Source organism: Dasypus novemcinctus, chromosome 24 (assembly GCF_030445035.2).
Source record: "Dasypus novemcinctus isolate mDasNov1 chromosome 24, mDasNov1.1.hap2, whole genome shotgun sequence".
NCBI lineage: Eukaryota > Metazoa > Chordata > Mammalia > Cingulata > Dasypodidae > Dasypus > Dasypus novemcinctus.
This window is the reverse complement of record NC_080696.1, coordinates 2,550,414-2,578,257: the sequence shown is the minus strand read 5'-3', so window position 1 is coordinate 2,578,257 and position 27,844 is coordinate 2,550,414. Positions and strand designations below refer to the sequence as shown.

General features: G+C 56.7%; 2 protein-coding genes across 4 annotated transcripts in view; one reads left to right on the top strand and one right to left on the bottom strand.

Annotated features, from left to right (window-relative positions):
* ATRN (attractin) overlaps window positions 1–27,844 on the bottom strand; it is a 301,223-nt gene that overhangs the window by 85,311 nt on the left and 188,068 nt on the right. For 2 of the 3 annotated variants that reach the window (XM_058287460.2, XM_023590451.3), the window contains 3 exons: window positions 17,404–17,511; window positions 14,122–14,236; window positions 8,587–12,380 (listed from right to left, as the gene is read on the bottom strand). The exons of the other annotated variant lie outside the window; for it this stretch is intronic. In XM_058287460.2, the coding sequence (XP_058143443.1) occupies window positions 12,256–12,380; window positions 14,122–14,236; window positions 17,404–17,511 (348 nt within the window). In that variant the 3' untranslated portion in view covers window positions 8,587–12,255. Of the gene's footprint in view, window positions 1–8,586; window positions 12,381–14,121; window positions 14,237–17,403; window positions 17,512–27,844 lie in introns of those variants that run through there. 3 annotated transcript variants of the gene reach the window in all.
* GFRA4 (GDNF family receptor alpha 4) lies at window positions 290–4,402 on the top strand. The gene is given in 8 exon segments (XM_058287495.2): window positions 290–335; window positions 1,436–1,553; window positions 1,555–1,609; window positions 1,611–1,783; window positions 2,959–3,068; window positions 3,149–3,283; window positions 3,712–3,803; window positions 3,942–4,402. Coding segments are annotated over 8 exon segments (810 nt in total). The 3' UTR covers window positions 4,023–4,402.

The window sequence follows — 27,844 nt, the reverse complement described above, 5'->3', positions numbered from 1 at the left end:
TAACTTAGCCGGAGAGAGACAAGGTTTCTTCAGCTTGCTGTGAGGGGCCCGCGTGTCTGCTGGGGTCAGTCACGGCTCATCCAGGCGGTGGAAATCCGGATTTACACGGAAGGAGCAGGCGGGGCGGCGCGGGAAGGCGGGTGATCTCCCCGACAGAAGCTGCTCCCGGGAGCCCCGCGCTGCGCAGACACCTGCTGTCACACCTGCTGTCACACCTGCTGCGCGCAGCGCCGGGAAGCGCGTCCCTCCGCCCGGTCGAGCAGCGCGGGGAGCGCCCGGGAGCGCCCGCATGGCCCGCAGCCTGCGGCCCGCGCTGCTGCTGCCGCTGCTGCTGGGTGAGCGCCCGCCTCCCCGGGGGCACCGGACGCGGGAAACGCCGACACGCAGGACGAGGCGCTGGCGAGGGGCGGGTGTCCCCGGACCCCCACCCGTCCTGCCTTGGGCCCCTGCCGAGGAGCGCGCTCCCCTCTCCCCACGCTCGGTGCCCTCGCGCAGCCCCCCAACCGCCGCGGTCCTGTCCCGGCATCTTCAGTGTCTTCCGTGCCTCGCCCCTGCGGTCCCACCTGCTCCTACTGCCCCCTCTCCATCTGGGGCATCACGGGGGGGTGGGGGGGTCGCCTTCCAGGGTGGAGCGGGTAGAATGGAGTCGGGTCGAGGTTCAAGGCGCGGGAGGTCTGGGGGCCGAGAGGAGCCGTTCTGAGGGCGGGGAACAGGCAAGGCTGCTCCTGGAGGAGACGCAGGTGAGCCGAGGAGCAGACGGCGCCCGCGCCAGCCCCGGGGCTGCGGGGTGCGGCCGGGGGCAAGGGCAAGGCGCGCGGCCTGGAGCAGAGGCGGCCCTTCCCCCGCCGACCCCCCGCGCCTCTGCCATCGCCGTCAGGCCTTCCCGCACTCGCCACGACCCCTTCTCCAACCCACGGCCCCGCAAGAGGGGGGCCAGTGCAGAGGGGCCCCCTCGCCTTCCCCGAACCGGGGCGGTGGGCGGGTGGGCGCGGAGCGGCTGAGCCAGGTGCCTCCAGGGCTGCAGCCGCCGGGGGCGGGCTCCTGGGCGCGTGGCCAGTCCTAGGGACGGGCGCGGCCGGGCCTGCGCGTGGCCCGTCTGGGCGGCCGCTCGCTCTCCGCGCCGGACCCGGCGCGCGGCTCTGCCTGCCACGGGGGCGACCCTGCCCCAGCCCGCGGCCAGGCCTGGACGGGCCCCCGTCCTCCTGCTGGGAGGCTCCCCAGGGGGCAGCGGGGCTCCGGGGGGCGCAAGGACGCACGGGCGCCCGGGGAGGGCCCGGCCCCGGGAACTGGAGAGCCGCCTCCAGGCGGGGGGCGCAGGGCGGGCTCGAGGGCCGGGGCGGGGGCTCCGTGGCCCCTCGGAAGGCGCCTGCCCGCTCCCGGCGGCGGCCCTCAGGCGCGCGGGGGCCCCCACGGCAGCCCGCGCTCCCGCCCGCAGGGTCCGCGCGCCCGTCCGGAGAGAACCGCTGCGTGGCGGCGGCCGAGGCGTGCACGGGGGACGCGCGGTGCCAGCGGCTGCGCGCCGAGTACGTGGCGCGGTGCCTGGGCCGGGGCCGCGGCCGGGGGCTGCCCCCGCGCCCGCTGCCGCCGCGCCCTGCGCCGCTTCTTCGCCCCGCGCGCCGCCCGCGCTCAGCCTCGCGCTGCTCTTCTGCCCGTGCGCGGAGCCCGCGTGCGCCGAGCGCCGGCGCCAGACCTTCGCGCCAGCCTGCGCCCTCGCGCCGCCCGGGGCCTCGCCGCCGCCATGCCTGGCGCCCCTCGACGGCTGCGCGCGCAGCCGCGTCTGCAGGTGCAGGCCCCGCCTCGCCTGGCCCCCGGCCCCGCCCCCGCCCCGGCCCCGCCCCCGCCCCGCCCCCCGCCGGCCCCGCCCCGCCCCCGCCCCGCCCCGCCCCCTCACCGTGTCCCCCCCGCAGGCCCCGCCTCCTGGCCTTGCAGGCCTCCGCCGCCTCGCCCCCATCCGCCCCGCCCATCTCCCCGTCCCTTCTCTGCCCCGCCCCCGCAGGCCCCGCCTCTTCTCAACCTCGCCCCTCCCCGCAGGCCCCGCCTCTTCTCAACCTCGCCCCTCCCCGCAGGCCCCGCCTCCTGGCCTTCCAGGCCGCCTGCCTCACCCGTAGGCCCCGCCCCGCCTTTGCTGGCCCCGCCCGTCCTCCGCTTCGCCCCTCCTCCACCTCGCCCCCTGCTAGCCCCGCCTCCTGGCCTTCCAGGCCCCGCCCGCTCCGCCACCACCCGCAGGCCCCGCCTCCACCCCACCCTCGCCCCACCCCACAGGCCCCGCCTCCTGGCCTTCCAGGCCACCTGCCCCGCCCCGCCTTTGCTGGCCCCGCCCCTCCTCCACCTCGCCCCCCGCTAGCCCTGCCTCCTGGACTTCCAGGCCCCGCCTCCACCCCGCCCTCACCCCGCCCCACAAGCCCCGCCTCCTGACCTTCCAGGCCGCCTTCACCCACCCTCGCCCCCGCCCCACAGGCCCCGCCTCCTGGCCTTCCAGGCCCCGCCCGCTCCACCCATAGGCCCCGCCCCTCCTCCGCCCCGCCCCTTAGGCCCCGCCTCCACCCTCCCTCGCCCCGACCCACAGGCCCCGCCTCCACCCCGCCCCGCAGGCCCCGCCTCCACCCTCGCCCCACAGGCCCCGCCTCCACCCTCGCCCCGCCCCACAGGCCCCGCCTCCACCCCCGCCCTAGCCCCGCCCCACAGGCCCCGCCTCCACCCTCCCTCGCCCCGCCCCACAGGCCCCGCCTCCACCCCGCCCTAGCCCCGCCCACAGGCCCCGCCTCCACCCTCGCCCCACCCGCAGGCCCCGCCTCCGCCCACCCTCGCCCCGCAGGCCCCGCCTCCTGGCCTTCCAGGCCCCGCCCGTTCCGCCCACAGGCCCCGCCCCCACCCCGCCCCACAGGCCCCGCCCACAGGCCCCGCCTCCACCCTCGCCCCGCCCGCAGGCCCCGCCTCCACCCTCGCCCCGCCCCGCAGGCCCCGCCTCCTGGCCTTCCAGGCCGCCTGCGCCCCGGTCCCCGGCGCCCCCGACGGCTGCCCGCAGGAGCAGGCCCCCGGCTGCCGGCGCGCCTACGCGGGCCTCGTGGGTACGAGGGGCCGGGCGCGGGTGGGGGCTCTCCGGGGCTGCCCCCTGGATGGGCCGGTGACCCGCCCTCGGGGCCCGCAGGCACCGCCATCGCCCCCAACTTCGTGGACAACGCGAGCGCTCGCGTGGCGCCCTGGTGCGCCTGCGGGGCCAGCGGGAACCGGCGGGAGGAGTGCGAGGCCTTCCGGGGGCTCTTCACGAGGAACCGCTGCCTGGGTGAGGGCCCGGGGCAGGGCGGGAGCCGGGGCGTCCCAGGGGCAGGAGACCCCCGCCGGCCCCCGTCCCTCGGGACACGGGTCCCAGACCCCAGGCAGGACCCGGGGGCGTCGGCCGGCGCCGGGAGGGCGGCGGGAAGGGGGTCAGGCCCCCCTCGGGCCCACGGGAGGAGGGTCCTGGTCCCGGGGCCCGGCCCCCACTACCCACCTCGCCTCCGTGCTCGCCCGCGCCCTGCGCCAAGGGCGGGGGTCGACGCTGGTCGCAATGAGGGTCCGGCCGCAGCGCGGGAGCCGCCGTCGCAGAGCTGCCCCGCCCGGAGCGTCAGGCCGCAGAGACGCCGGTGTGCGTGGGGGCCCACGCGGGGTGCCAGGGGGCTCTGCTGGCCCCGAGGAGCGGGTCTTGGTGGAGGGGTGCCCCTGCCTCCACAGACAGCGCCATACAGGCCTTCGACAGCGGGGGGCTCCCAGCCCTGCTGGAGCAGCCGGGCCCCTACCCGGGCGGCGAGCGCAGCGTCCTGCAGGTAGGTGCAGGGGGAGGGGGGTAGCCGGCAGCCCCCACCCCCCTTCCGCACCCTTTGCTGCCACGTGGGCCGAGATGGCAGGCGGGGGGCCGGCGGGGTCTGCCCTCCAGGCTGCAGCCCTGCTCGCTGCCCCCCAAGGCGTCCTTCGCGATCGGACCCCTGGAGGGGAGCTCTCTGCTGGCCACACTCCCCGTCCTGGCCCTCTGGCCCCAGCTCTGACCGGCCGGCGGACAGCGGACAGCACAGGTGACTGCCCACCCCTGCCCGGGTGCCAGGGCCACGCCGGGCTCTGCTGCCTTCCCTGCCAGTGCGCCCGCCCTGCGCCCTGGGCCCGGGGTGAGACCGTGGACAGCGGGGCCGGGGGCGGGGCCCCCTGGAGGTCGGGCCATCCAGACCCTAGACTGTGCGGGGCTACAATCTCCCGGGCAGTGCGCAGGGCACCCGCAACCCCGAAGGAAGGACGTCCTGCACCCGCAGCCTTTCCCCGGGGCCTTCCAGGCAGCGCGACTGTGCGCGTGGCCCAGCTCACAGAGTGCTGCTTGTGCCCGAAGGGTGCCACCGTCCTGGCCACCGCACCGCGACTCCCCGTGGCGCCTCTACCCCCCCCCCCCCCCCCCCGCGCCCTGGCCACCGCACCACGCCCCCATGGCACCCTGACCAGCTGGCCGCCTTCTCGAGCTGTCACCCACTTCCAGCTCAATAAACGCAGGTGCCCTGGCACTGGCCTTCGCTCGTGTCCGTGCCTGCCTCGTCCTGCCCGGGTGGCCTCGGGACCTCAGCTGGGCGGGGAGGGCTTCCCGCTGCTTACCAGTGTCGTCTTTCCTGCTCTGCTCGTGCTCGGGTGGAATGAACTGCTTTCCGAGCCCGCCCCGCAGCTCCCGACTGAGCGGAAGTCACCGGCGAGGCCCGGCTTCCCTCTTCCTGCCTGGTCCAAACGCTGGACCCCGGGGCATCCCCCTTCCTCTGGGCTTATTTCACGAGAGTATTGTTCCAGCCGTTTCCCCCCAGGTTTCGGCCACTGGCCCTCCTCTCAGGCCTGACCAGCACGCCCCAGCCGGGGTGCCCGCTGCTTGGGCCCACCGCGCGTTCACTCAGGGAGTCTCCCCTCGGTGCTCAAGGAGCTGGGGTCCTGACTCCCCTTCAAGAAGGGCAGGGGCTTTTCATCTTCCTGTCCGTCCCGCCTGCTTCTGTCCGAGTGGAGAGTCGCATGCTTTGCCCCTGCCAGCCAGCGCCCCCCGTCCCCTGCTGCTGCTGTACGCTGCACCCGGAGGCAGCCTGTGCGGGGCTGACGGGTTCAGCGTTCAGAAGCCTGCCTGCCCCGAGGGCACAGTTCTGCCCACACACTCCAAAGCCCCCAGGGCAGGCTAGGCTCCAGCTGGGACCTTCCCCTGCCCGCCTGCGTCTGTCACTTCCCGGGCTCTCTGTCCGTAAGTCACGGCCCTGTCCTGGGGAACCTGACTCAAGACACAGGGCTTAGCTCCACAGGGCACCAAAGGGAACGGCCCCCGGGCCCCGAGACGGGTGTGTGCTTGGCAGGTGCCGTGAAACCCACGAAGAGCGCAGAGCGGGTGCTGACCCTGGTCGGTCGGTGGCGCCCGTGCTCCCCTGACTGGCAGAAGCACGGCTGAGCTTGTCTGAGCAGCGCGGGCTTCAGGCACAGCTGCCACAGGGGCTCAGCTGGTTGGCTCTGGGGCCTGGCTTGGCTCCCCTGCGGCCAGCAGCCTCTCGGGGCGGGTGGGTGTCGCCAGCAGCTGCGGGCACACGCTCTTTGCCGCAGTCTCAGCAGAGAAGGGCAGGCCGTCCTGCAATGACGGACCCAGCCTGGCAGCACGGGTCCCTGCCCGTGAAGCCCGTGAGGGCCACACGGGGTGAAGGACAGTTTTCCAAGGGGAAGGGGGGGGCCGGCAGAGTAAAGCCGCGCCCGTCCCGACCAGCTGCAGAATGGACGGCGCGGGGCGGGCTGGGGGCGGAGCGAAAGCATCCCGAGCCAGAGCAGAGGGAAACGCTGCCGACTGACTCGCCCTCGGCAACAGCCTGTTAGACTTCCGTCTTGCCCCAGATAATTACAGTAAATTACAGGTTTCAATGGCAGTGTGTTAAACTCCTGTCTTGCCTCAGGTATTTATAGTAAATTATAGGCATTTAAATAAAAAATGGAAATGACTGCAAATATAAAACAGTGATCAGATTTAAAGAAATGTAGGCATACGTCTTCCAAAGGACAGGGCCCGTAAAGGTGATCAGAGCAGCCTGCAGAGAGCCGTGCTCTCGGGTGCTGTGGGGGCAGTGACTCCTTCCAGCCCCCACGGGTGCAACCAGACCGAGGCTCTTGAACCTGCTTGTAAAGGAGGCGGAGGAGGGCAGGTGGCCTGGTCCCTCCCAGGGCGAGCAGTCCCAGCGCGTCGGGGCGCACAGCCGGGTCCCAGAAGCTGGGAGGGGACGAGGGCTGGGGACGGCGCCAGCCACGGCCGCCCGCCCTGGCCGCAGGGGCGCTGGGGTTTAGTCGCCCAAGGCTGTTGGCTTGTTCCGGCCTCTCTGGCTGCACGTGGCCTCAGGCCTGAGCGTGGCTGCTGGGGACGGCCCGGCCCGCTCCTCCGCCCCTGCGCGGGGTCCTGCGCGCCCGGCTGCTGTCTCGCTGTGACGGGGGCTCCCCGAGGCCGCAGTCGGGCCCCACCCGCGTGGGGGGCGTGGGGGCCGGGGCTCGCTGGCAGTGTCGTGCCCACGCCGCCCAGGCTGGGAGCCCGTGTCTGGGTGCTGGGTCGCAGGGAACCGCTCTCTGACCCCCGTCCCCGGGCTGGGCCAGGCCACGCGCAGAGGCAGCTCCCTCCTGCAGGCCGTGTGGCCCCTGCTGGTGAGACGTCCAGAGCCAGGAGTGCGGGCTGCGCAGGGCTGCCGGGAGGCCCGGGGGACAGCAGCGCGGCCCTGCCTGCTCGGGAAGGGGCAGGGGGCGGCGGAGGGCGGGCCGCGGGCCTGCGGGCCGTGTGTTGGGGAAGCGGCTTCGCCAGGGAGGGGTCACGACCCACACCGCGGGCGCCCCCAGCCCCGGCAGCGGGGGGAGGGCCCCGAGGTGCCTGGGCGAGGCAGACGGGAGGCGCTAACGCGCGGAGGGCCTGGCCTGCCGTCCCCGGGCCTCGCCGTCCTGCGTGGGGACAGCGTGGAGGGAAGCCGGTCACCACGTCGGCGGCCAGCAGCGCCGGGCACGGTCTGCCGGCAGCGATCCCTCAGGCGCGGGCTGCGTCGGGTGCTGGCAGCAGCGCTGCTCTTGGTGCCAGAATCTTCCCAGAGGACCAGCTCTTGGCTCGGCTGTGAACAAACCCAAGTTGTCTCCCCTCGGTTTATGTGTGGTTACGTTTCTGGAAAACCACGAGAAGCCACCTCTCGATCGCTGTGTAACAGCTTCTGTTAAGAAAGCCATGTTCTCCGGCTGTCGCGTGCCCGGCTGGGAACGCGTGTGGACAAGTGCCGCCGGCTGGCCCCTCCCTTCAGGCCCGGCCACCCCCGTCCCGCCCGCGCCTCCTCTCCTGGCGCTCACCGCCCACTCGGGAGCTCCACGCGCACCGGGACTCCCGCCTGCCCGTTCATGGCTGCATCCTTGGCCCCAGGAGGCGTGCGCCGCAGGAGGGCCACTGGCTGCAGCGGGACGAGGGGAGCCCACGAGGCTGCGGGAGGGTGGACACTCAGCCGCCGGGGCCAGGCCGGGCCTGGGGCCCTTGGCCCAGGACGCACGCTACGTCCGCGGGCCCTGGCAGTTGGCGCTCCTGCCACCAGAGTCCATTTTGCAGTTCTTCCCCAGGGGGACACAAGGTCCCGTCAGGTGCCTGCGTCCCACTTAGCTGCCGGGCGGCTCCTCGCAGCCCCACAGTGGCTGCCTGCCCTCCAGCCCTCTGAGTGGCCTGGGATGTGCCTCCCTGGGCTCGGCTTTTACACCCACGTTCCTGCCTGAGGGTGAGCCTCAAGAGGCTTTTTCATCTGTACTTTTTAAAGCCAGGGTCTGGGTGTCTTTGGCACCTAATTCCCTCAAAACCTTTTAATGATTTGGTATTGGGGGCTGGGGATTGAACCCGGGACCTCGTCCATGGGCAGCCGGCCTCAGCCACCGAGCCACGTGGGCTCTCGAGCCAGTGCCTGTTTGTTTGCACCTTCAACACGAGATCTCCGGGGAGGGCCCGGGGCAGATTTTCCACGATCGCTGTGGCCCACACCGGCCGGCCTCAGTGCCAGGGGGCTGGGACGCGTCGTTCTGTGGGTCCCACAGCAAAGCGGGCGGCGAGGGCCGTAGCGGGACACATGCCTTCACCTCCCAGCTCCAGCCCTCACCACCTCCCTCCTCGCTTCCCGCCCCAGGTCGCCCCAGCCGGGGCGCAGGCCCCCAGGCTGCCCCCCTCGGCGCGCCCTCCTCCCTCCACGGAAGCAGGCTGCACGCCCGCCCCGGCCTCACCTCGGGGTCCCCCCACGGGGCGGGGCTGCAGGGACGGCGACCACTCCCCTGAAACCCCAAGCCACCAGCCCGTCGGCCTCCAAGTGTCACTGTCCAGGGCCCTGAGGGAGTCGCCAGGCACCCAGGCAGACGTCCCGGCCAGACCAAGACGCCGACGGGCATGGGCAGAGGAGGCCCGGCGCTGCGCCCAGGGCTGCTGGGTGGGCGTCTCCTGGGGGCTCCCTGGGCCTCCGGCGCAGGGCAGCAGGGGGTCTCCGTTCCCGTCTTCGGGGCCTCCTCGGTAGCCTGAAATGAGTAAAAATGAGCAGCAAAACAGACGTGTGAACACTGAGGACAAAAACCACATTGTACCACGTCTACTTTTATTTTAGAAGGAAGTTGTATGATAGTATTTACTTCTGTTTATATACATTCCTTCACATTTGTAATTAAAATGCACAGACCTCCCTTAATTCTTATTCCTGCTTGAATTAAGCTGTTATTTTACAATACAAAAAATACCAAAAAATTGCAGTCCTAAATGTATGTATAACACCCACAATTCCCAGCAATGAAATAGTTTACAATACTCCGTATTTACATGAGTGCAATAATACTAAATTATACATATTAACAACTAAGCTTGAGTCCAAACAAAAAAACCGTAAATAACTGTAAAACAAAAACATTTCCAGAGCCCGAATTAGTTCAACAAAGCCGGCTTCCCTGGTGTTCAGGACGCGGTGCCCAGGCTCAGTTCTGGAAGCAGCTTCCATCACTGCCGTGTAGGAGAAGGCGCGCTCCGGCCGTGCCCCTGCAGGCGAGGGGGCTGTTCGGGCGACTCGTCGGCCCGAGGGGAAGTCGTGGTGGGTCTGGCTCCCCAGAAGCCGCCCGCTGTGATGTCTGTGGTTCGAGCCGCGTTTGGTAAATCGGGCAAACGTTCCAGAAGCGGTCTCTGCCCTGTGACGGCCTGTCTCTGGGGACGGGGGCTCGAGCAGCCGGAGGCGCAGCCAGAGGTGCACCTGCTCTTGGCCGCCGCCCTGGCGTGGTGCTTCCTACTTGCTGCAGGAAAGCGACGCAGGCCGCAGGTGCGCATGGGACCAACACCCGCCCCCCGACACGCCGCCAAGTGGAAGGGAAAACGTCCTTTTCCCGCGGACGGTGCACTGGTCTCTCAATTGCCTGATTTCCCAGGGCACCTCCAGCTTCCCGCTGAGGCCGGCGTTGCTTTTCCTGGCATCTTCTGTCTGGGGCCTCAGGGCTGGGCTGGCTCGGATGAGCTGCCTTCTCCCCCTTTCACAGGTGCCCCTCAGGAGCGCGGGCTTCTCTCACGCGGGGTGGGGGCAGCGCGGAGTCCGACGTCTCCCTGGGGACAGGGGAGTTAGGGGCCTCGTTTTCAGTTCCCAGAGACGTGATCCATAGTAGACACTGGTCCTGGGAGACGGTCCTCCATGATTCAGATAAAACCACAGCGAAACGTGGCCAGAGAGCCCCTCTGTGCAAACACCCAGTTTCCGCGGGTGCTTAAGACGAGCTCGCCACCCAGCGCGCACCTCCGGGCCAACGGCGGCTGCTCCTGCCTCCTCGGCCTCCCCCGCCTGCGTTTAAGTCGGTTCCCGCCCGCGTTTCAGGCCACGGACGTCGGCAGACGACTCCTGTCTTGACTCCCACTGGTGCCGGAAGCGTCTGAACGCACGGCACGACGGGGGCCCTTCGGGGCTTTGTCAACACACCAGGGCCTAGTGGGGGGATTTCTCGGAACCTGGATGTCGGGCACCTGGCACAGAAACTCAGCAGGTGAACTCAGACGCCGTCACGTTTAAGAAAACACACGAAGGCGCTTCTCTCTCGTACACAGGGTGCCTGGGCATTCTGGACACCGTAATGTACAGGTGCAAGGCTGGGGCTCACGGCCAGTTCACGGACACGCCGGCCCCCCGTGAGCCCCAGGCTCTCCCCTCTGGGCACCGGCCGAGCGGAGCCCTCTCCCTCCTGCCTCTCCTCCTTCGCCCAGAGCCTGGAGGAAGGTGCTGGCTGCAGAGGAGAAGCAGGTGGATTCAGCCGTTTCTCCCCTGGGGAGCAGAATGCAACCTCACTTTCTCCTTCCTTCTCTTTACAAACGAACATTTTCTTTTAGAAAAAGAAAAAAGAGTAACCGGGTGGCTAAGGGTTGAGGTGCATGTTATTCCACGACATGGGGCCAGCACGTGGCAGAGAGCTCCTCGGCAAGGGGAATCTGCACACTGAGCCAACGAGGCCTCTCCTTGTGGGCGGACCAGCCCTGCCCCTCCTGGTGTCACCTGCGGGGGGAAGGGCCAGCACTGCAGGCGCCCGGGGGGCCTCCTGCAGAAGCAGGGACCTGGAGGGCTCATAAAGGAGGGTCTTTCCTAGGACCGTCTGCTCTTTGACCGTGATGGGAAAAAGCAGCTTCTGGAGAGGCGAAGATTGAGGGACAGGCGTTTTGTGCATCAGTGTTTCATGGTTTTCAAAAACTTCCAGGGGCTCCTAATGGGAGCAGGTAGTGTTGGGAAGAGATAATGCTCTCAGCACTGCATTTCAAGTGGGAATGCTGCAGTTTTTGCCTTTTGGGTATTAATTTCTCCCAATTCAGAGGTCCATCTCACTAGGGTAATGCTGGAGAATCCCAGATTTTGAAGCAGAAAAAAATTTTTGGGGAGGCTGCCGCATGATGCCAGAATAGAGCACCAGAAAACGGGAGAAGCCGCCCTGGAGAGCGCCCTGGAGAGCACGGGAGCAGATGCGGCCGCTCCTTGCCTGGCCGCAGTCCATCTGGCAATCTGGCATCCTTTCTGTCTGTGCGGCTGCCCCTCGGGCTGGGGAGGAGCGGAGGTGGGCCGGGCCCCTACTCCGGGGAAAAGGCCGGAAAGCTCCAGGCCCCCAGGCTGTTGAGACAGACTCGCGCAGGCTGCAGGGAGAGGCGCTTTCTGATCCAGGCCCGCGTCCTTTCTGTGCTGTTTTCTGTTCAAGGGTCACGTGTGACGTGGGCGAGTCCCTTCCTGGGGTGCCCTGGGGGGCAGTGGCTGGGGGGCGGCGCGGGGACACTGGGGAGGGACACGGGACCCCGCCTCATCTCCGTGTCCATTTGACAACAGTGAAAACTGGAGCTTTCACAGTTCATTTCTGCTTTCTTCTAGTTCCTGCCACGAGGCTGAATGTTCCTTGGGGTGAGAAAATTCTTTCCTGGCTGCAAATTAGAGTTTAGAAAAAGAGCAGATTGCCAATGGTAGCTATTGGAATTTTACAGGAATGTAGGAATGCAATTATGTAAAAACTTAGGCTTACTAATTTTCCAATTGCTAGATCTATTTAAAGTCTAGGCACTTAGTGTGTGTGTCTGTGTATGTGAGAGAAAAAGAGAAAGAACTTCAAATGGATTAAGACTAAATTAATAATTTTAGAAAACTATCTATTACATCAGTTCACATTCTAAGTGACACTGCTGACCGTGACATTTGAAATAGCCCCCTTCTATCCTGATTTGATATGATTCAAAAGAGATGGACCGTTGCTAGTTCTTGACTAGAAAACAGCTATTCCCTGGAAGAGAGGCAGCTGCCTAAATCGTGCAAGAGTAAGCAGCACACCTTTAAGACAGACAGCAGGCTGCGGCTGAAGACAAGCTCCTTCATCTGACGAGTTCCTAAAAGCCCATGTGCAAGAGCCTGATGGCTGCCGTCTACTTGTAAACACCACGTCTCGTATTCTGCACAGTTCAGACAGTCCCAGGAGCAGCTGTCCACGAGTGACCTGCGTGTCGCCCCCTGCCCGCTCCCTGGCTCTCTCCCGGCCTCCTCCGCCACAACGGGCGCATCCTGGGACCTGGGATGAGATCAGTGATTTCCGATGTAAAAGGAAAAGGTTAGATGCTGGAACGGGATGGGGGAAACCGTCAAAGAAAGCCTGCGATGAGGCAACGCGCTGGGCGTCGCCTGCCCGGTGTCCTCCCCTGCCTGCTCGGGCCCGGGCGGCTCGGCCTGCCTCTGCCCGCTCCTGGGAGAGTCGCTGGCCGCAGTGTCAGATGCAGGTGCCCGGCTGTGCGGGGGGCTGCTGCTTCCGGCTCCTAACTGCTCCCGACTTCTCCTTGTACGCGATCGGCATCTGTTGGGAGATGTCCACCAGGGCACTGGCCACAGCAAGACCTGGGGAGAGAGCGAGGCGCCGCGGCTGAGGGCAGCTTGCTTCGACTTCACTTTTACAAGGGCCTGAAAGCATTCCCCCGTGCCCGTGGTGTGACACGAACAAGCAGGACCCATGAAGGTGTGGCGGAGAAGCCTTACTTCGACCCTGCCCTCCTGCTGCCCTTCCCCGTTCCAGCCAAGCCGCCTCTTCCTCGAGTTCCCAAGTATCTTCCAGGGCTTCTGTGCAAATGCGAATGTTTCCTCCTCTCTTCTCTACACCGCAGGTGAGGCCTGCGTCCTAGAGGACCGCCCAGGCGCGGCGCTGCGCTCTTAGGCGGCAGGGACAGCGAGCAGAGGCTGCGGCCCCACGGGCCACGGTGCTCCTGCCTGCCCAGACGGTGCTGCCCGTCACGACAAAGCTCAGCTCACCCCAGCTGTGTGGCCAGCCAGGTGCTTCCCAGCTACACCTGATACAGGTCAGACTGCAGCCAGGCCCCGGATTAAGGAAAGCTTTTGACCTCACTGCGCCTCAGTTTCCTCAGTTGTCACATGGGTAAGAGCAGCCCAGGCCCACTGTGAGGAGCAGTGGGTGGGTCTCTGCAGAGTGTTCCCCACGGCACCTGGCACGCGGGGGACGATGGTAACTATTACCTTCCACTTCAGGACCACCTGGCACCACCCACCTTGACCTCAGGGACTGGCCCCACTGCTCTTCTGGATTAGTGACCGGTCACTTCCGGGGGCTGGACTCACAATGGCTGTGAGAGCCGACAGCCCGGCTCAGAACCCTGCCACACGAGCTGCTCCCTGCACGGGGCAGAGCTCCACGCACGGCGCTCGGCCCAGGGCCTGGCGGAGTGCAGGGGCTGCCCCACTGTGGGAGCTGCGACAGCAGAGCTCAGCCGGGGGCGCTGGGAGGCAGGGAAGGGCACCATCTAAAGTGGGGGTTTGGGGGGGGGACCGCATGGGCCCTTTCGGGGTGGGTCTCAAACAGCCAGCGTCTTCAGGGGTTCTGGGGGTGGGGGCGCCCGGGGCAAAGGCCAGGCAGGAAAGGCCACCGTGTTGCACGTCTGTCACTTCCCACTGCAGCTGGGGAGGCAGGAGACACTCACTGCTCTGCAGTGTCTGGTCGACAACGCCCCCGCCTCGACACGGGCCAGCCTCGTCAGGGCTCGACCGCGGACCCCGGAAGGGCGAATGAGGCACGGACAGCGTCCTTAACATGGTGTGCAAAAGCCCCTGCAAAGTACTGTGTATTACCAGTGAGCTCTAAGACGTTTATGATAGTTACACGGAAAAAGAAGAATAAAAATTAGATCATTTCAACTAGTTGCCAGCAAGGGCTGGCAAGAGAAAACGAAAATGGCTGGTTATTAGGAAGGTAGGACTGTGAGTAGATTTTCAAGAAGTTACTTTATGTTGTTATAATCATTGTTTGTGTCTTAAATTTAAGAGTGAAAAGAGAAAAAAAAAAAAAGCAGTCGTGTGACTCACTAGCACTGAGGAGAGCGCAAAGCTGGGGGTGGCACACAGAACAGGATACAAGGCTGGGAGGGAGCAGAGATGACAGGCAGGCGGCACACCTCGGCCAGGCCGGGAGGGCGCGGGGACACCTGGGGACCCACGGGACTCCTACAGGACATGCCTGTACCCCCGGGTCCCAGGGCCTCACACTGTAAAACGGGGGTCCCGGCTCCTCACACTGTATAACAGGGTGTCCCAGCTCCTCACGCTACCCGCGGGGTCCCCACCCTCGTCTCACCTGACTGTCCAGGAGGCGGGATCCCACCGAGGCCCCGAGGGAGCCGCACAAGCACAGAGAGCACCGCTGCCTTGTTTCCAAAACACGGCTCCAGGGCGATGGGCTTGGGAGTGGTCTGGTGGAAGAAGACAATGAGTGAAGTCGAGCTCCTCAAGCTTTCACACACAGGCAACCTCAGACACTGGTGCTTACAAGGACCAGTGATTTCAGGTACACAGAAAAAGATGCACCACGCTTTTTAAGGTAATGAAAATGAAACTGTAAAGTTAACACCCATTTAAAATTTTTTTTAGGTACCGGGGGCCAGACATTGAACCTTGCACGTTGTATGTGGGAAGCTGGTGCTTGACCACTGAGCCACATCAGCTCCCGTTTTTGTTTTTTTTTTCAGGAGGCCCAGGTAACCAAACCCGGGACCTCCCATGTGGGAGGCGGGTGCTCAACAGCGTGAGCCCACACCTGCTCCCAGGCCCCATTGTTTAACCTCAGGGGAAGGGTGACACTGTTTGCTCCCTTCCGCTGAGGTCGCCGCACCCATCTTGTCAAAGGACTGCTTGAGCTGTAGGCAGTTTGGGTTTTTTTTTGCCCTGTGTTTTCACTCACCTTGAAAATCCTAGCAAGAGTGACACTGAGCGCCTGCTGTCACAGCTCCACATTATGGGGTTCAGCAGTTCGGGGGACTTTTCAAATCAGAAACCTGTCAGCATCCTTCGACACTAAACAGACATGCCCGCCCTTGTGAAACGGGCCTGCCCTGAGAGCCCCTGCAGGCTCGGGAGGCGCCTGGCTCTGGAAGGCGCGCCTCTACGCTCTGTGCAGCCTCTGGAGTTGATTTTCAGATGCTCCCGTCAGTGTCCACTGACACATCACCACGGACGCAGGGACTTAAGGCCACATGGTGCCCCGTCGTGCAGGTCAGAAGCCTGAGGGGGTGTGTGGGGCCCGTGCCAGAGCCCAGGCGCCGGCCGGGGGGAGGCTCTGGGAAGGCTCTGCGTCCACGCGCAGACGCCGCGGGCAGGTCCTCGGCGCTCCAGGCCTGAGGTCACCACTTCGGGGCTGGCTCTGCGCGAGGAGTGACCCCTCCGCCTTCAGACCGGCAGCCTCCACACCTTCCCACCTTCCAGCGCTCAGGCTTCCTCTTCCGCCACCGGCTGGAGAAAACTACCTGCTTTTAAAGCTTCACCTGGTTAATCTCCACACCTCCACGTCACCTAATTTGGAACTTTCACGACACCTGTAAAATCCTTCCCAGCAGGACCCAGAGCAATGCCTGAGTAACCTGGGAACGGGAATCCTGGCGGCCACCCTTAGAGCTGCGCCTGCCTCTAGAGTAGGCTCTCCAATTTCTTTAATGTGGTGGGAAGGGGTAATCACCAGGACCCATGGCCACGGCGCAGGGAGCCGACCTGAATGGACGGAACAGCAGAAGCGGGACGCCGTGAAGGCACATGAGAGAGGCTAGTGGCCTTGGAGGAGGGGGCGGTGGAGGAGGGGGTACCCGGGGGTCAGGAGCTACTCTGAAGAAAGAGCCAAAAGGGCCTGCTGACAGTCTGGAAATCCAACGAGAGGCAAGGACGAGCTGTGATTTTGGCCTCAAGACCTGGAGTGATGGAGGTGAGCTGGGGACGCGCCCGAGGAGGGCGGGGGCTCCTGCCCAGAGCTCAGATCAAGACACCAAAACGGGGATGAGGAATTAACTGGACGCGGGAGTCCGGGTAGAGAGGGTCACGAGCTTCAACGTGTGATAGGTGTGACCAAGGGCCTGGGGGGAAGGCAGCAGAGCCCTAAGACGCAGCCTGGGGACATCAGTGTCCCATGCGGAGGGGTGAGTGGGCCTGAGCAAGGAGTGCCAGCAAGGAGGACTGAGCAAGGAGCACCCAGCAAGGACTGAGCAAGGAGTACCCAGCAAGGACTGAGCAAGGAGCACCCAGCAAGGAGGACTGAGCAAGGAGTGCCAGCAAGGAGTACCCAGCAAAAGAACTGAGCTAGGAGCACCAGCAAGGGCTAAGCAAGGAGCACCCATCAAGGACTGAGCAAGAAGCACCCAGCAAGGAGGACTCAGCAAGGAGCACCCAGCAAGGATTGAGCAAGGAGCACCCAGCAAGGAGGACTAAGCAAGGAGCACCCAGCAAAAGGACTAAGCAAGGAGTACCCAGCAAGGACTGAGCAAGGAGCACCCAGCAAGGAGGACTAAGCAAGGAGCACCCAACAAGGACTGAGGAGCACCCAACAAGGAGGACTGAGCAAGGGTTCCTATCATCCTCGTTCACCTTCTAGTTTACATTACAACATTTTCTCCTTACCTGTGTCTGATGTGTTATTTAACAAGTAAACAGATTTATTTTTCTCTTTTAGAAGTTCCATTTGGTTGTTTTTGTATCTGTTTGGTCATTTTCAACTCTCATTGCTTGCTCATCTTTATGATTCCATCTTCTCTACTTAGAATACAATGTTTAAAACTCAGGTAATAAAGGTACAATTGATGGCTACGTTCTTTGGCTATCAACTCTAACATCTGAAGTCCTGCCTAAATCCACGATCGGTGGTCTCGCCGACCCCTCTCTTACGTGGCTTGTCTCCTCCTGCCTTGGCGACCTGTCTGCTTCATCCTGACCTGTGGGACCCCCACAGGGCTGCCCTGGGATGCCCACCAAGGACTTGCACCTGCTGACCTGGGAGCTGTGTGCCCCATCTGCACCCACCTCAGAACACGCACATTTTGTTCTTTGTCAGGAGAGGTGAGGGAGGGCGGTCCTTGAGCTCTCACCTGCTTCCTGTAAGCTCAGTAACACTTTAATAAGTGTGTTTTACTCAGGATATAGGTGTTTGCACAGGTGGGTTCCCAGGTAGCTACTGCGTCATTCTTCCCCAAAAGGAAGTCATCACTTTTCTTCATCATGTTTTTTTTTGGGTCAGAAACACTTACTTTCCACAGAATACATAGTGAGTTGTGATTTTGCTTCTTTTCAAACATCCCAAAAAAACAATTAAGAAGAACAATGGTTCAATTTAGCTATTTCCAGGTAACAGTTCTAAGAAAGCCACAGAAAACTTACAGGTAAACCAGGTAAATAATTCATTCTTTCAAATTTCCTTAGCCTAAGAATGTTTAATGACATGGACCGAGGACTGAAAAATGAAAGCAAAGGAATACCTAACAACTTCAGGGTTTTGGCTTAATGTTAAAAAGACAGAAGGATGCTAAAAATCAGAGGCCACAGACTAAGGCTCTGCTTGCTCCACGAGTTCCGGCAAGTTAGAAGGGCTCCGACTCAGTCTCACCTTTATGCTCCCCCCGATAAGGTCAGGGGGCTCTTCGTCTGCCTCCAGGGCGACGTTCACAGAGGCGAAGGGGCGGCTGGCCATCTGCTGCATCTCCCGGAGAAGTTGCTGATGAAGAACACAGCAGTGTGAACACGCGTCCAAGGGTTATGAGCGCACACTACGTACTAAAACTCCACCCGGCCATTTCTCATAACAAGTCCAAAGAGGGTATTTTTTGAGACAGTTGGGAAAAACTGAATGTGGCCTAGGTATTAGATAACATAAGAATTTGTTATGTTAATTTAAATTATTAAATGTTGTTGGATGTTAATACTATTGTTGGGATATTTCTAAAAAGTCCTTTTCTGTTAGAAACACACGGAAGTGTTAAAGGATATGAAGTAACGTCAGTTTTTTAAACGCACAGGTGAACGATGCGCCCTTGCGCATTCTGTTACTGGGTTAGAGCAGGCGTTCTTCCCGAACCCTGCCCCAGGCACTGAGACAACCACCACTGCTGCTGCTAGAGCAGAGAGGGACCCGGAGGTCAGAGAGGTGCTGAAGGCCAGTGCCAGGAGCAGCCCAAGCCCAGGGCAGGGGCCGCAGGGGCCGGGAGGTCAGAGAGGTGCTGAAGGCCAGCACCAGGAGCAGCCCAAGCCCAGGGCAGGGGCCGCAGGGGCCGGGAGGTCAGAGAGGTGCTGAAGGCCAGCGCCAGGGGCAGCCCAAGCCCAGGGCAGGGGCCACAGGGGCCGGGAGGTCAGAGAGGTGCTGAAGGCCAGCGCCAGGGGCAGCCCAAGCCCAGGGCAGGGGCCGCAGGGGCCGGGAGGTCAGAGAGGTGCTGAAGGCCAGCGCCAGGGGCAGCCCAAGCCCAGGGCAGGGGCCACAAGGGCCGCAGGGGCTGCAGGGGCTGTGGACGCAGGCGGCCGCCAGGGCGTCTCCCCTAACGCGCCCCAGGCGTGCACTCGCAGGCAGGTGCTCATCTTGGGGCTTCAGGAAACTCCTCGCCGAAACGTTTTTTTCCCAAAGGTTGTGAAAGTTGTGGTTAGGATCCAAGGAGATGATTTAACAGGAATGGTGCCCAGAACAGGGAGCGCCAGTCACGCAATTGGGGCACGCTTTCCTCCCCGGGGCACATCATCGGGGCACGCTTTCCTCCCCGGAAGACCTCGACCTCAAAGCCCGTACTTGCCCCTGCCCCTATAGGGTTGGATAAAGGGCATTTTATGTTAAAATAGTTGTTAAAATGCCAATCGTGATGTCCCTGCACATCCAAAAGCTGCTGGTCCAACCCCTCGGCTCGCAGGGCGGGGACAGGGTAAGGCCGGTCCCTCCAGCCCCGGTGGACGCCCAGCACACAGCAAGGGCTGCAGCCGCTTGTGCTGCTGTTATCGTGAAATAGCACCGAATCATTCCTTCTACAATTCTGAGAAGGGAAAAATCATGATGCACTTTAGAAGTGGTTCAGGGAGACAGAGACGTTCCACATTATGAGTAAAAGCTTTAATTTATTAGTTGACCAACTGCATAATAAGCAAAAAAAATTTTTTTTTAATATATAAAAAAACTTTTCTACTGGGTACTCATCTCCTTATTTTTTCTTCTTATGCAAGTACTTTCTGATTGGTTGTCTTCTGTTTTATTCACTTATTTATTTAATTTTGAGATAATTTGGTATTAATTTTATGTAGGCAAATCTCTAATATACCATGCCTCAATGACCTTACTGAAAAATATGATTTTGTTTGTTTCCAAACTAACACGACTTATTTCTCTTCCTCTTGTGCAGAGTCTCGAGCGTCCAGAGCCAAGACCATGGCAAAGGAAGGCGGCTAAGTCACGGCTGTGAAGGAGAAGCCCCTGCCCCTGCGCCCCCCGCGGCTGCCTCATCTGTGCAGCTGGGCTAGGGACAGGCTCTACTGCACAGGGCTGCTGTGAGGACTAGAATAAACTGTATACAATCACTTGGGACGGTGACTGGACCTTAGAAACGCTCAATGTCAGATTTTGTAGGACTGGCTCATTTGTATTTTATTAGTTCAGCTGCTAGTATTTCATAATCATGGCTGATGTCGATCACCTAGATATTCATTCTTTAGTGTCGAGGCAATTATTACTATTGTTTTTTAATTTTTTTTTAAGGAAGTACTGGGGAATGACCCTGGGACCTCGGACATGGGAAGCAGGCACTCGACCATTTGAGCTACATCTGCTCCCAAATTATTATTTTAATATCTTTTTATTACAGAAGTTGTGAACTTACAAAATAAACATGTACATGTGAAAAATTCCCATGCAACACCCCTTCACCAACATATGACACTGTTGTGGAACTTTTGTTCCAGACTATGAGATAATATCAGACTATTACCACTATCTATAGTCTGTAACATACATTTGGTATATTTTTCCATATCCCCCAATATCAGCCAGTACATCCATGCCATTGATGCGAGAATATTACAGTGCTGCTGTTAACCACAGTCCATACATTACTTGTATCTTTCCCATGCTTCTCCATACTCCCACCACCCTGCAGTAGTGACAAACGTCCATTCTAGTACGCAGAGGGACATCTTCATTTGTACTATTAACCACAATTCTCATCCACCTCTGGGTTCACTGTATGGTTCAGTCCCTAGATTATTCTCTCGTTTTCTTTCAATTGACATTTAATCTCTAGACTACCCTTTCAGTCACATTCTCATTTATAAACCAGCTACTACTCACTATAATGTGTTACCATAAACTCTACCCATTTCAAGTTGATTAAAATTTCTACATTCATTAACCATTAAGACACCTTCTCAGCCTTCCTCTTATCTCCTAATAACCTATACTCGAGGTTTCAACTCTATGCATTTATTCTTCGTATTTAGTTCATATTAATGAGACCATGCAATATTTGTCCTTTTGTGTCTGGCTTTTTCACTTTGCGTAATGTATTCAAAATTCATCCATGTTATCATCTGTGTCCCAATGTCATTTCTTCTTACTGCAGCGTAGTATTCCATTGTATGTATATAACGATATTTTGTTTACGCATTCATTGGTTGATGGACAGTTGGGTTGTCTCTATCTTTTGGCAATTGTGAATAATGCCATCATGAACACTGGTGTGCAGATGTCTGTTCATGCCACAGTTCTCAGTTCTTCTGGATACAGCCGTAGGAGAAGAATTGCTGCATCATATGGCAGTCCTATATTTAGCTTCCTGAGGAACCGCCAAACTGTCTTCCACAGAGGCTGCACCACTTTACAGTTCCAGCAGCCAAGGGGTGTTCCTATTTCTCCACATCCTCTCCAGCACTTGTTTTCTGTTGCTTTAATAATGGCCATTCTATGCAGTGAGATGATATCTCATTGTCATCTGGATCTGCGTTTCCCTAATAGCCAGTGATACTGAACATTTTTTTAATGTGCTTTTTTGATTTGTATTTCTTTTTTGGACAATTTTCTATTAAAGTCTTTTGTCCATTTTTATATTGGATTGTTCTTTTCTTGTTGAGTTATATAATCTTTTATAGAGAATGGAAATCAAATCCTTATCAGATTTGTGGTTTCCAAATATTTTCTCCCATTGAGTGGGCTGCCTCTTCTCCTTCTTGACGAAGTCCTTTGAAAAACGAAAGTGTTTAAGTTAGAGGAGGTCCTATTTATCCATGTTTTCTTTTGCTGTTCATCCCTTTGGTGCAAGGTTTGAGAATGTACCACCTACCACCAGCTCTTGAAGAGGTTTTCCTACATTTTCTTCCAGAGGCTTTTATATTTAGGTCATTTGATTCATTTTGAGTTAATTTTTTATTTAAGGTGTGAGATAGGGGCCTTCTTTCTTTCTTTTCGATATGGATATCCAGTTCTCCCAGGATCATTTGCTGAGTACACTGTTCTGCCCCACTGGGTGGGTTTGACAGGCTTGTCAGAAATCAGTTGATCATAGATGTGAAAACAAGTTTCTGAACCATCGCCTCTGTTCCATGGCTCTATGTGTCAATCTTTATGCCAATATCATGTTTTTTTTTTAAAGATTTACCCCCCCACCCCCATTGTTGTGCGCTCCCTGTCTGCTTTCTGTGCGTTCTTCTGTGTCTGCTTGTCTACTTTTTAGGCGGCACTGGGAACTGATCCGGGGACCTTCCAGAATGGGATAGGTGCACACTCTCCTGTGCCACCGCAGCTCCCTGGTCTGCTGTGTTTCTTACTGTCGCTCCTGTGTCTATTTTGGCTGCATCATCTTGCTTCGCCAGCTCTCCACTAGGCCCAGCTCGCTGTGCAGGCCAGCTTGCCTTTCACCAGGAGGCCCTGGGAATCGAGCCCTGGACCTCCCGTATGGTAGACGGGAGCCCAATCTTTTGAGCCACATTTGCTTCCCCCACACTATAGCTAGATAATATGATTTAAAGTCTGGAAATGACAGTCCTCCAAATTTGGTTTTCAAGATGTCTGGCTATTCGGGGACCCTTACCGCTCCAAATAAATTTGATAATTGTGTTTCCCATTTGTTTAAAAATGCTGGTGGAATTTTTTTTTATCAGGATTGCATTGAATCTGTATGTCAATTGGGTAGAATTGACCTCTTAATGAACATGCTATGTGCTTCCAATTATTTATTTAGTCTACTGATTTTTTTAGCAGTGCATTGCAGTTTTCTGAATACAAGTGCTATACATCCTTGGTTAAGTTTATTCCTAAATATTTGATTCTTTTAGTTGCTACTGTATTAATAAATGGAATTTTTTCCTGACTTCCTCCTCAGATTGCGCATTACTAGTGTATAGAAACACCACTGATTTTTGCACATTGATCTTGTATCCTGACACTCCACTGACATCGTTTTATTAGCCCTAGCAGCTTTGGTGTAGATTTTTCAAGACTTGCTAGGTACAGGATCCGATCATCTGCTGATAGTCAAAGTTTTACTTCTTCCTTTCTGATTTGGATGCCTTCAATTTATTTTTCTTGCCTGTTTTCTCTAGCTAGAAATCTCTAGCACTACATAGAACAACAGTGGTGACAGTGGGCATCCTTGTCTTGTGCCCGATCTCAACGGGAAAGCTTTCAGTCCTTCTTGTCAGTCCTTCGAGTACACTGAGTACAACGTTAGCTGTGGGTTTTTCATATATGGCCTTTATCATGTTGAGAAAGTTTCCTTTGATGCCTATCTTTTGTAGTATTTTATCAAGAAAGGATGCTATATTTTGTCAAATGCCTTTTCTGCATCAATCAAGATGATCATGTGATTTTTCTTCTTTGACTTATTAATGTGGTGTGTTACACTGATTCATTTTCTTGTGTTGAACAACCACCCCTGAATGCCTGGTGTAAAATCTACTTGATGATGAGACTATTTTTTTTAAATGTGTTGTTGGATTTGATTAGCAAGTATTTTGTTGAGGATTTTTGTATCCATATTCTTTAGGGAAATGAATTTGTAATATTCTTTTGTAATATCTTTATTTGGCTTTGGTATTAAGGTGATATTGCCTTCATAGAATGAGTTTGCTATTGTTCCTTCTAGCTCAATTTTTGGAAGAGCTTGAATGAAACTGGTATTAAATCTTCTTTGAATGCTTGGTAGAACTCTCCTGTGAAACCATCTGGTCTTGGGCTTTTCATTTTGGGGAGTTGTCTGAGGACTGTTTTAATCTCTCTACTTGGGTTGGTATGCTGAGGTCTTCCCTTTCTTCTAGGGTCAATGTAGGTTGTTCGTACCTTCCTAGGAATTTTTCCATTTCATCCATATTGTGTAGTTTGTTGGTGTACAGTTGTTCACAGTATCCTCTTATGATCTCTTTTACTCCTGTAGGGTTAGTTGTAATGTCCTGCTTCATTTTTTGCTTTATTTATTTGCATCTTCTCTCTCCTTTTGTCAATCTAGCTAAGGGTTTGTCAATTTTGTTAATCTTCTTGAAGAACAAACATTTGATTTTGTTAATTCTGTTGTTTTCTTTGTTCTCAATTTTATTTACTTCTCTGATCTTTATTATTTCATTCCTTCTACTTGCTTTGGGAATAGTTACTGCTCTTTTTCTGGTTCTTCCAGCAGTGTAGTTAGGTAATTCATTTTAGCTCTTTCTTTTTTTTTTTTTTTTTTAGGTACTGGGGGTCAGGGATTGAACCTGGGACCTCAGAGTGGGAAGATGGCACTCAACCAGTACCACGGAGCCACACTGGCTACCCTGAGTTGGTTCTTTCATTTGTTTTTACTTTTTTTTTTTTTTTAAGGAGGCAATGGGAACCAAACCTGGGACCTCCCACGTAGGAAGCAAATATTCAAACATTTGAGCCACATCTGCTCCCCTCTTCTTTCATAATATAATTATTGAGGGCTATAGATTTCCCTTTCAGCACTGCCTTCGCTGCATCCCATAGGTCCTGATATGTTGTGTTCTTGTTTTCATTTATTACAAGACTGATTTGTCTCACAATTTGTTTGACCTAATGATTATTTAAGACTGTATTTAATCTCCAAATATTTGCAAATTTTCCTTTTTCCACTTTTTAAATTTCCAACTTTATTCCATTAAGATCAGAGAAAGTGCTTTGTATAATTTCAATCTTGTTGAATTTATTGAGATCTGCATTGTGACACAATATATGGTCTATCCTGGAGAAATCCATGAACACTTAAGAAGAATGTATATCTTGCTGTTTTGGGGTGCAATGTTCTATATATATCTATTAGGTTTGGACCATTTATCATAATATTCAAGTTTCCTATGTCTCTATTGATCCTCTGTCCATATGTTCTATCCAAAGCTGAGAGAGGTGTACTGACATCTCCAACTATTTTTGTAGAGATATCTATTTCTCCCTTCAGTTTTGCCAGTTTTTTAATCATTTATCTTGGCGTATCCTGGTTAGGTGCATATACATTTATGATTATTTCTTCCTGGTGAATGGCCCCTTTTATTAATACATAAATGTCCTTCCTTGTCTTTAAAACAGTTTTGCTTTTAAAGTCTATTTCATCCAATATAAGTATAACAACTCCAGCTTTTTTTGTTGTTGTTGTTACTGTACGTAAGGAATATCTTTCTCCAGCCTTTCACTTTCAATCTATTGGTACCCTTGGGTCTGAGGTGAGTCTCCTGTAGATGGCATATAGATGGCTCATATTTTCTTATCCATTCCACCAGCCTGTGCTTTTTGATTGGGGAGTTTAATCCATTAATATTTAATGCTATCATTGTAGAGGCAGTTCTTATTTCACCCATTTTGACCTTTGGGTTTTATCTGTCATATATTTTCACCAGTTTCAGTTACTTTTATGGATATAATCTTCATTTCTGGACTCTCTTCCAAGCCTCTCTCTCCTGTCTTTTCAGGCTGTAGCACACCCTTTAGTATTTCCTGCAAAGCTGGTCTCTTGGTTACAAACTCCCTCAGTTTCTGTTTATTTCTGAATATTCTAAACTCGCCCTCATTTTTGAAAGACAACCTTGCTGGATATGATTCTTGGCTGCCTGTTTTTCTCTTGCAATATCTTAAATATATCATACCACTGCCTTCTTGCTTCTGTGGTTTCTGGTGTGAAATCGGCACTTAATCTTATCGGGTGTCCCTAATACATTATGCATCACTCTTCTCTTGCTGCTCTCCTAATTCTTTGGCATTTGACATTCTGATTAGTGTGTGTCTCAAGGTTGGTCTACAGGAGTTGTTTGAATGGGAGCATGCTGTGGCTCTTGGACATGGATGTTTGCATCCTTCAACAGGGTTAGGACCATTGTTTCCTCAACTATTCCTCCCAGCCCCTTTCCCTTCGCATCTCCTCCTGGGACATACATGACACGTGTTTGCATGTCTCTTGCCGTCATTTAGTTCCCTGAGACCCTGTTCAAAGTTTTCCATTCTTTTCTTCATCTGCTCTTTTGTATGTTTGCTTTTAGAGGCCATGTCTTCAGGTTCACTGATCCTTTCTTCTGCTTCCTCAAATTTGCTGTTATATGCCTCCAATGTATTTTTAATTTAATTTATTGCGCCTTTCATTCCCATAAGATGTGCTATTTTTCTATGTATGCTTTAAAATTCTTCTTTGTTCTCACCCACTTTTTTTTTTTTTTTAAGATTTATTTAGTTTATTTAATTTCCCCCCTCCCCCGGTTGTCTGTTTTCTGTGTCTTTTTGCTGCGTCTTGTTTCTTTGTCCGCTTCTGTTGTCGTCAGCGGCACGGGAAGTGTGGGCGGCGCCATTCCTGGGCAGGCTGCATTTTCTTTTGCACTGGGTGGCTCTCCTTACGGGGCGCACTCCTCGCGCGTGGGGTTCCCCTACGCGGGGGACACCCCTGCGTGGCATGGCACTCCTTGCGCACATCAACACTGCGCATGGGCCAGCTCCACACAGGTCAAGGAGGCCCGAGGTTTGAACCGCGGACCTCCCATGTGGTAGATGGACGCCCCAACCACCGGGCCAAGTCCGTTTCCCCGTCACCCAGTTCTTAATATCCTTAATCTCTTTAGCCATCTCATTGAATTTACTAAGGAGATTTGTTTGAACATCTATGATTAGTTGTCTCAACTCCTTTATGTCATCTGGAGGCTTATCTTGTTCCTTTGGGCAGTATCTTCCTGTTTCTTGGTGTGGAATGTAATTTTTTGTTGGTGTCTTGGCATCTGGCTTACTAGATGTATTTATTCTGGGTGTAGTTTCTCTCTTAGGTTAGGGTTTTCTTGACCTTTCTCCATTACTGGTTGTGTAGTAGGAGCCAAGGATGTAGTTGGTGCTGTAAGCTGTGGAGGCTGAAGCTGCCCGCATTGCTCCATGCCCCAGAGACCAGTGAAACTTCTCCCACCTTTCTCCTCTGCCAGGGGTAGGGACAGAGCTAGACCTGTGTGTAATAATTCAAGTCATGCAGGTCTAGACCATCTGTAGTTGCCTGCAGAGACTGATGGAGCTTCATGCCTCTTCTTCCCCTGCCTGGGACAGAGATGGAGCTGCAAGTGTGGGCAGCAATCTAGGCTATGCAGGTCCAAAATGACTGCAGTTGTCCATGCAGACTGACGTAGCACCAGCCCCCCTCTTTCCCTGCCAGAGGTGGGGTGGACCCTTTGGAGTGCTCAGTCATCTATCTGTGTGGGCCCAATGTGCCTACAATAGTCTGGTGAGGCTAAGGGAGCACTGTCCCTTCTGCTTGTTAGGGGGTGGGGATGGAACCACCAGTTCCTAACAGTTCAGTCTGTGTAGGCCATAACTGCTTGCCATTGCCTGGAGAGGCTGAGGATACACTAGCCCCCTACTATCATTTTGGGGGATGAGGGTAGAGCCACAGGTCCCCACCAGTCCAATAATCCATGCAGGCCAAGAGTACCTGCCGTTGCCCAGAAAGGCCCAGCTCCTCTCTTATCCGACTTGGGGGTGGGGGTGGAGCTACAGGTGTCTGACTATCAGTCTGCGTGGCCAAAAGTGCTGCATTTTACAAGAGAGGCAGAAGAGTCACCAGCCCTCTCCTACCCTATGGGGCAGATGGTGGATGGCGATGGAACTGAAGGTGCTCAACAAACCAGTTCGTGTGGGCTGGAAGCACCTCCAGTTGCCAGAGAGGCCCTCCTCTGCTACTGGGGTGTAGTGATGGAGCCCCAGGTGTCCGACTATTCAGTCTGTGCCGGCAGAAAGCACCTGCAGTTACCCAGAGAGGCTGGTGCAGATCCCCCAAGCTTCTTCCCTGCCAGAGGTGGGGCTGAAGCCTAGGCTAGGGCTGCAATCCAATCTGGGTGGAAAGAAACCGGTCCCTACTGTGATTTTAGTCCCTGCCGCTTTCCCTCATGTCAGGGGCAGAGTTAAAATGGTGCTACTGGCCTCTTTCTGACTTGGACAGGCTCAAACTTTAGCTGTTCTTAGGATTATACTTTAACCTGCTGAATTTTACTATCAATAGCTGAAGTTGGTGCTGTCTCTTCCTTCCCCTATCTTGGGAAATGAACCTTCCAATTCCAGCCACAGAACAGCTCCTGAGATGGCTTGTGCCTCCAGTGGAGGATGGGCACTGGCCTCCGGGGCGTGGAGCCTCTACTTATGGATCCTCTCTGCAGATGGGCAGTCTCTTCCTTCCACTCCTTCAAGGATGTTGCAGGATGCTCTTCTAGTCTCCTGGGCCCCAAACAGGTGCTTTCGATAGCTCTGGAGGTTACTAACTGCCCTGCAACATGAGCTGACTCTAGGAGCTCTTTACCCTGCCATCGTCTTGTCCCTATTCAGGAAGCTATTATTTTTGAGTTCTATTTTTGAATTATGAATGGACTTGAATTTCAAGAAATGTCTAAATGACTATTAGGCCTCTACTGAGAATTAAGGTTTTATTTTTTACCCACTGATAAGACATATTCCAATAAGTTTTCCAACCTTAAGCGATCCTTTTTTAAAACTGTTTTAACCTTGTTATAGTCATCATGTGACTTTATTTTTTGGTGCCAGCTTTCTCAGGTTTTGGTATCAAGGTTTCTTTGTGTGCATGGACTTTTTA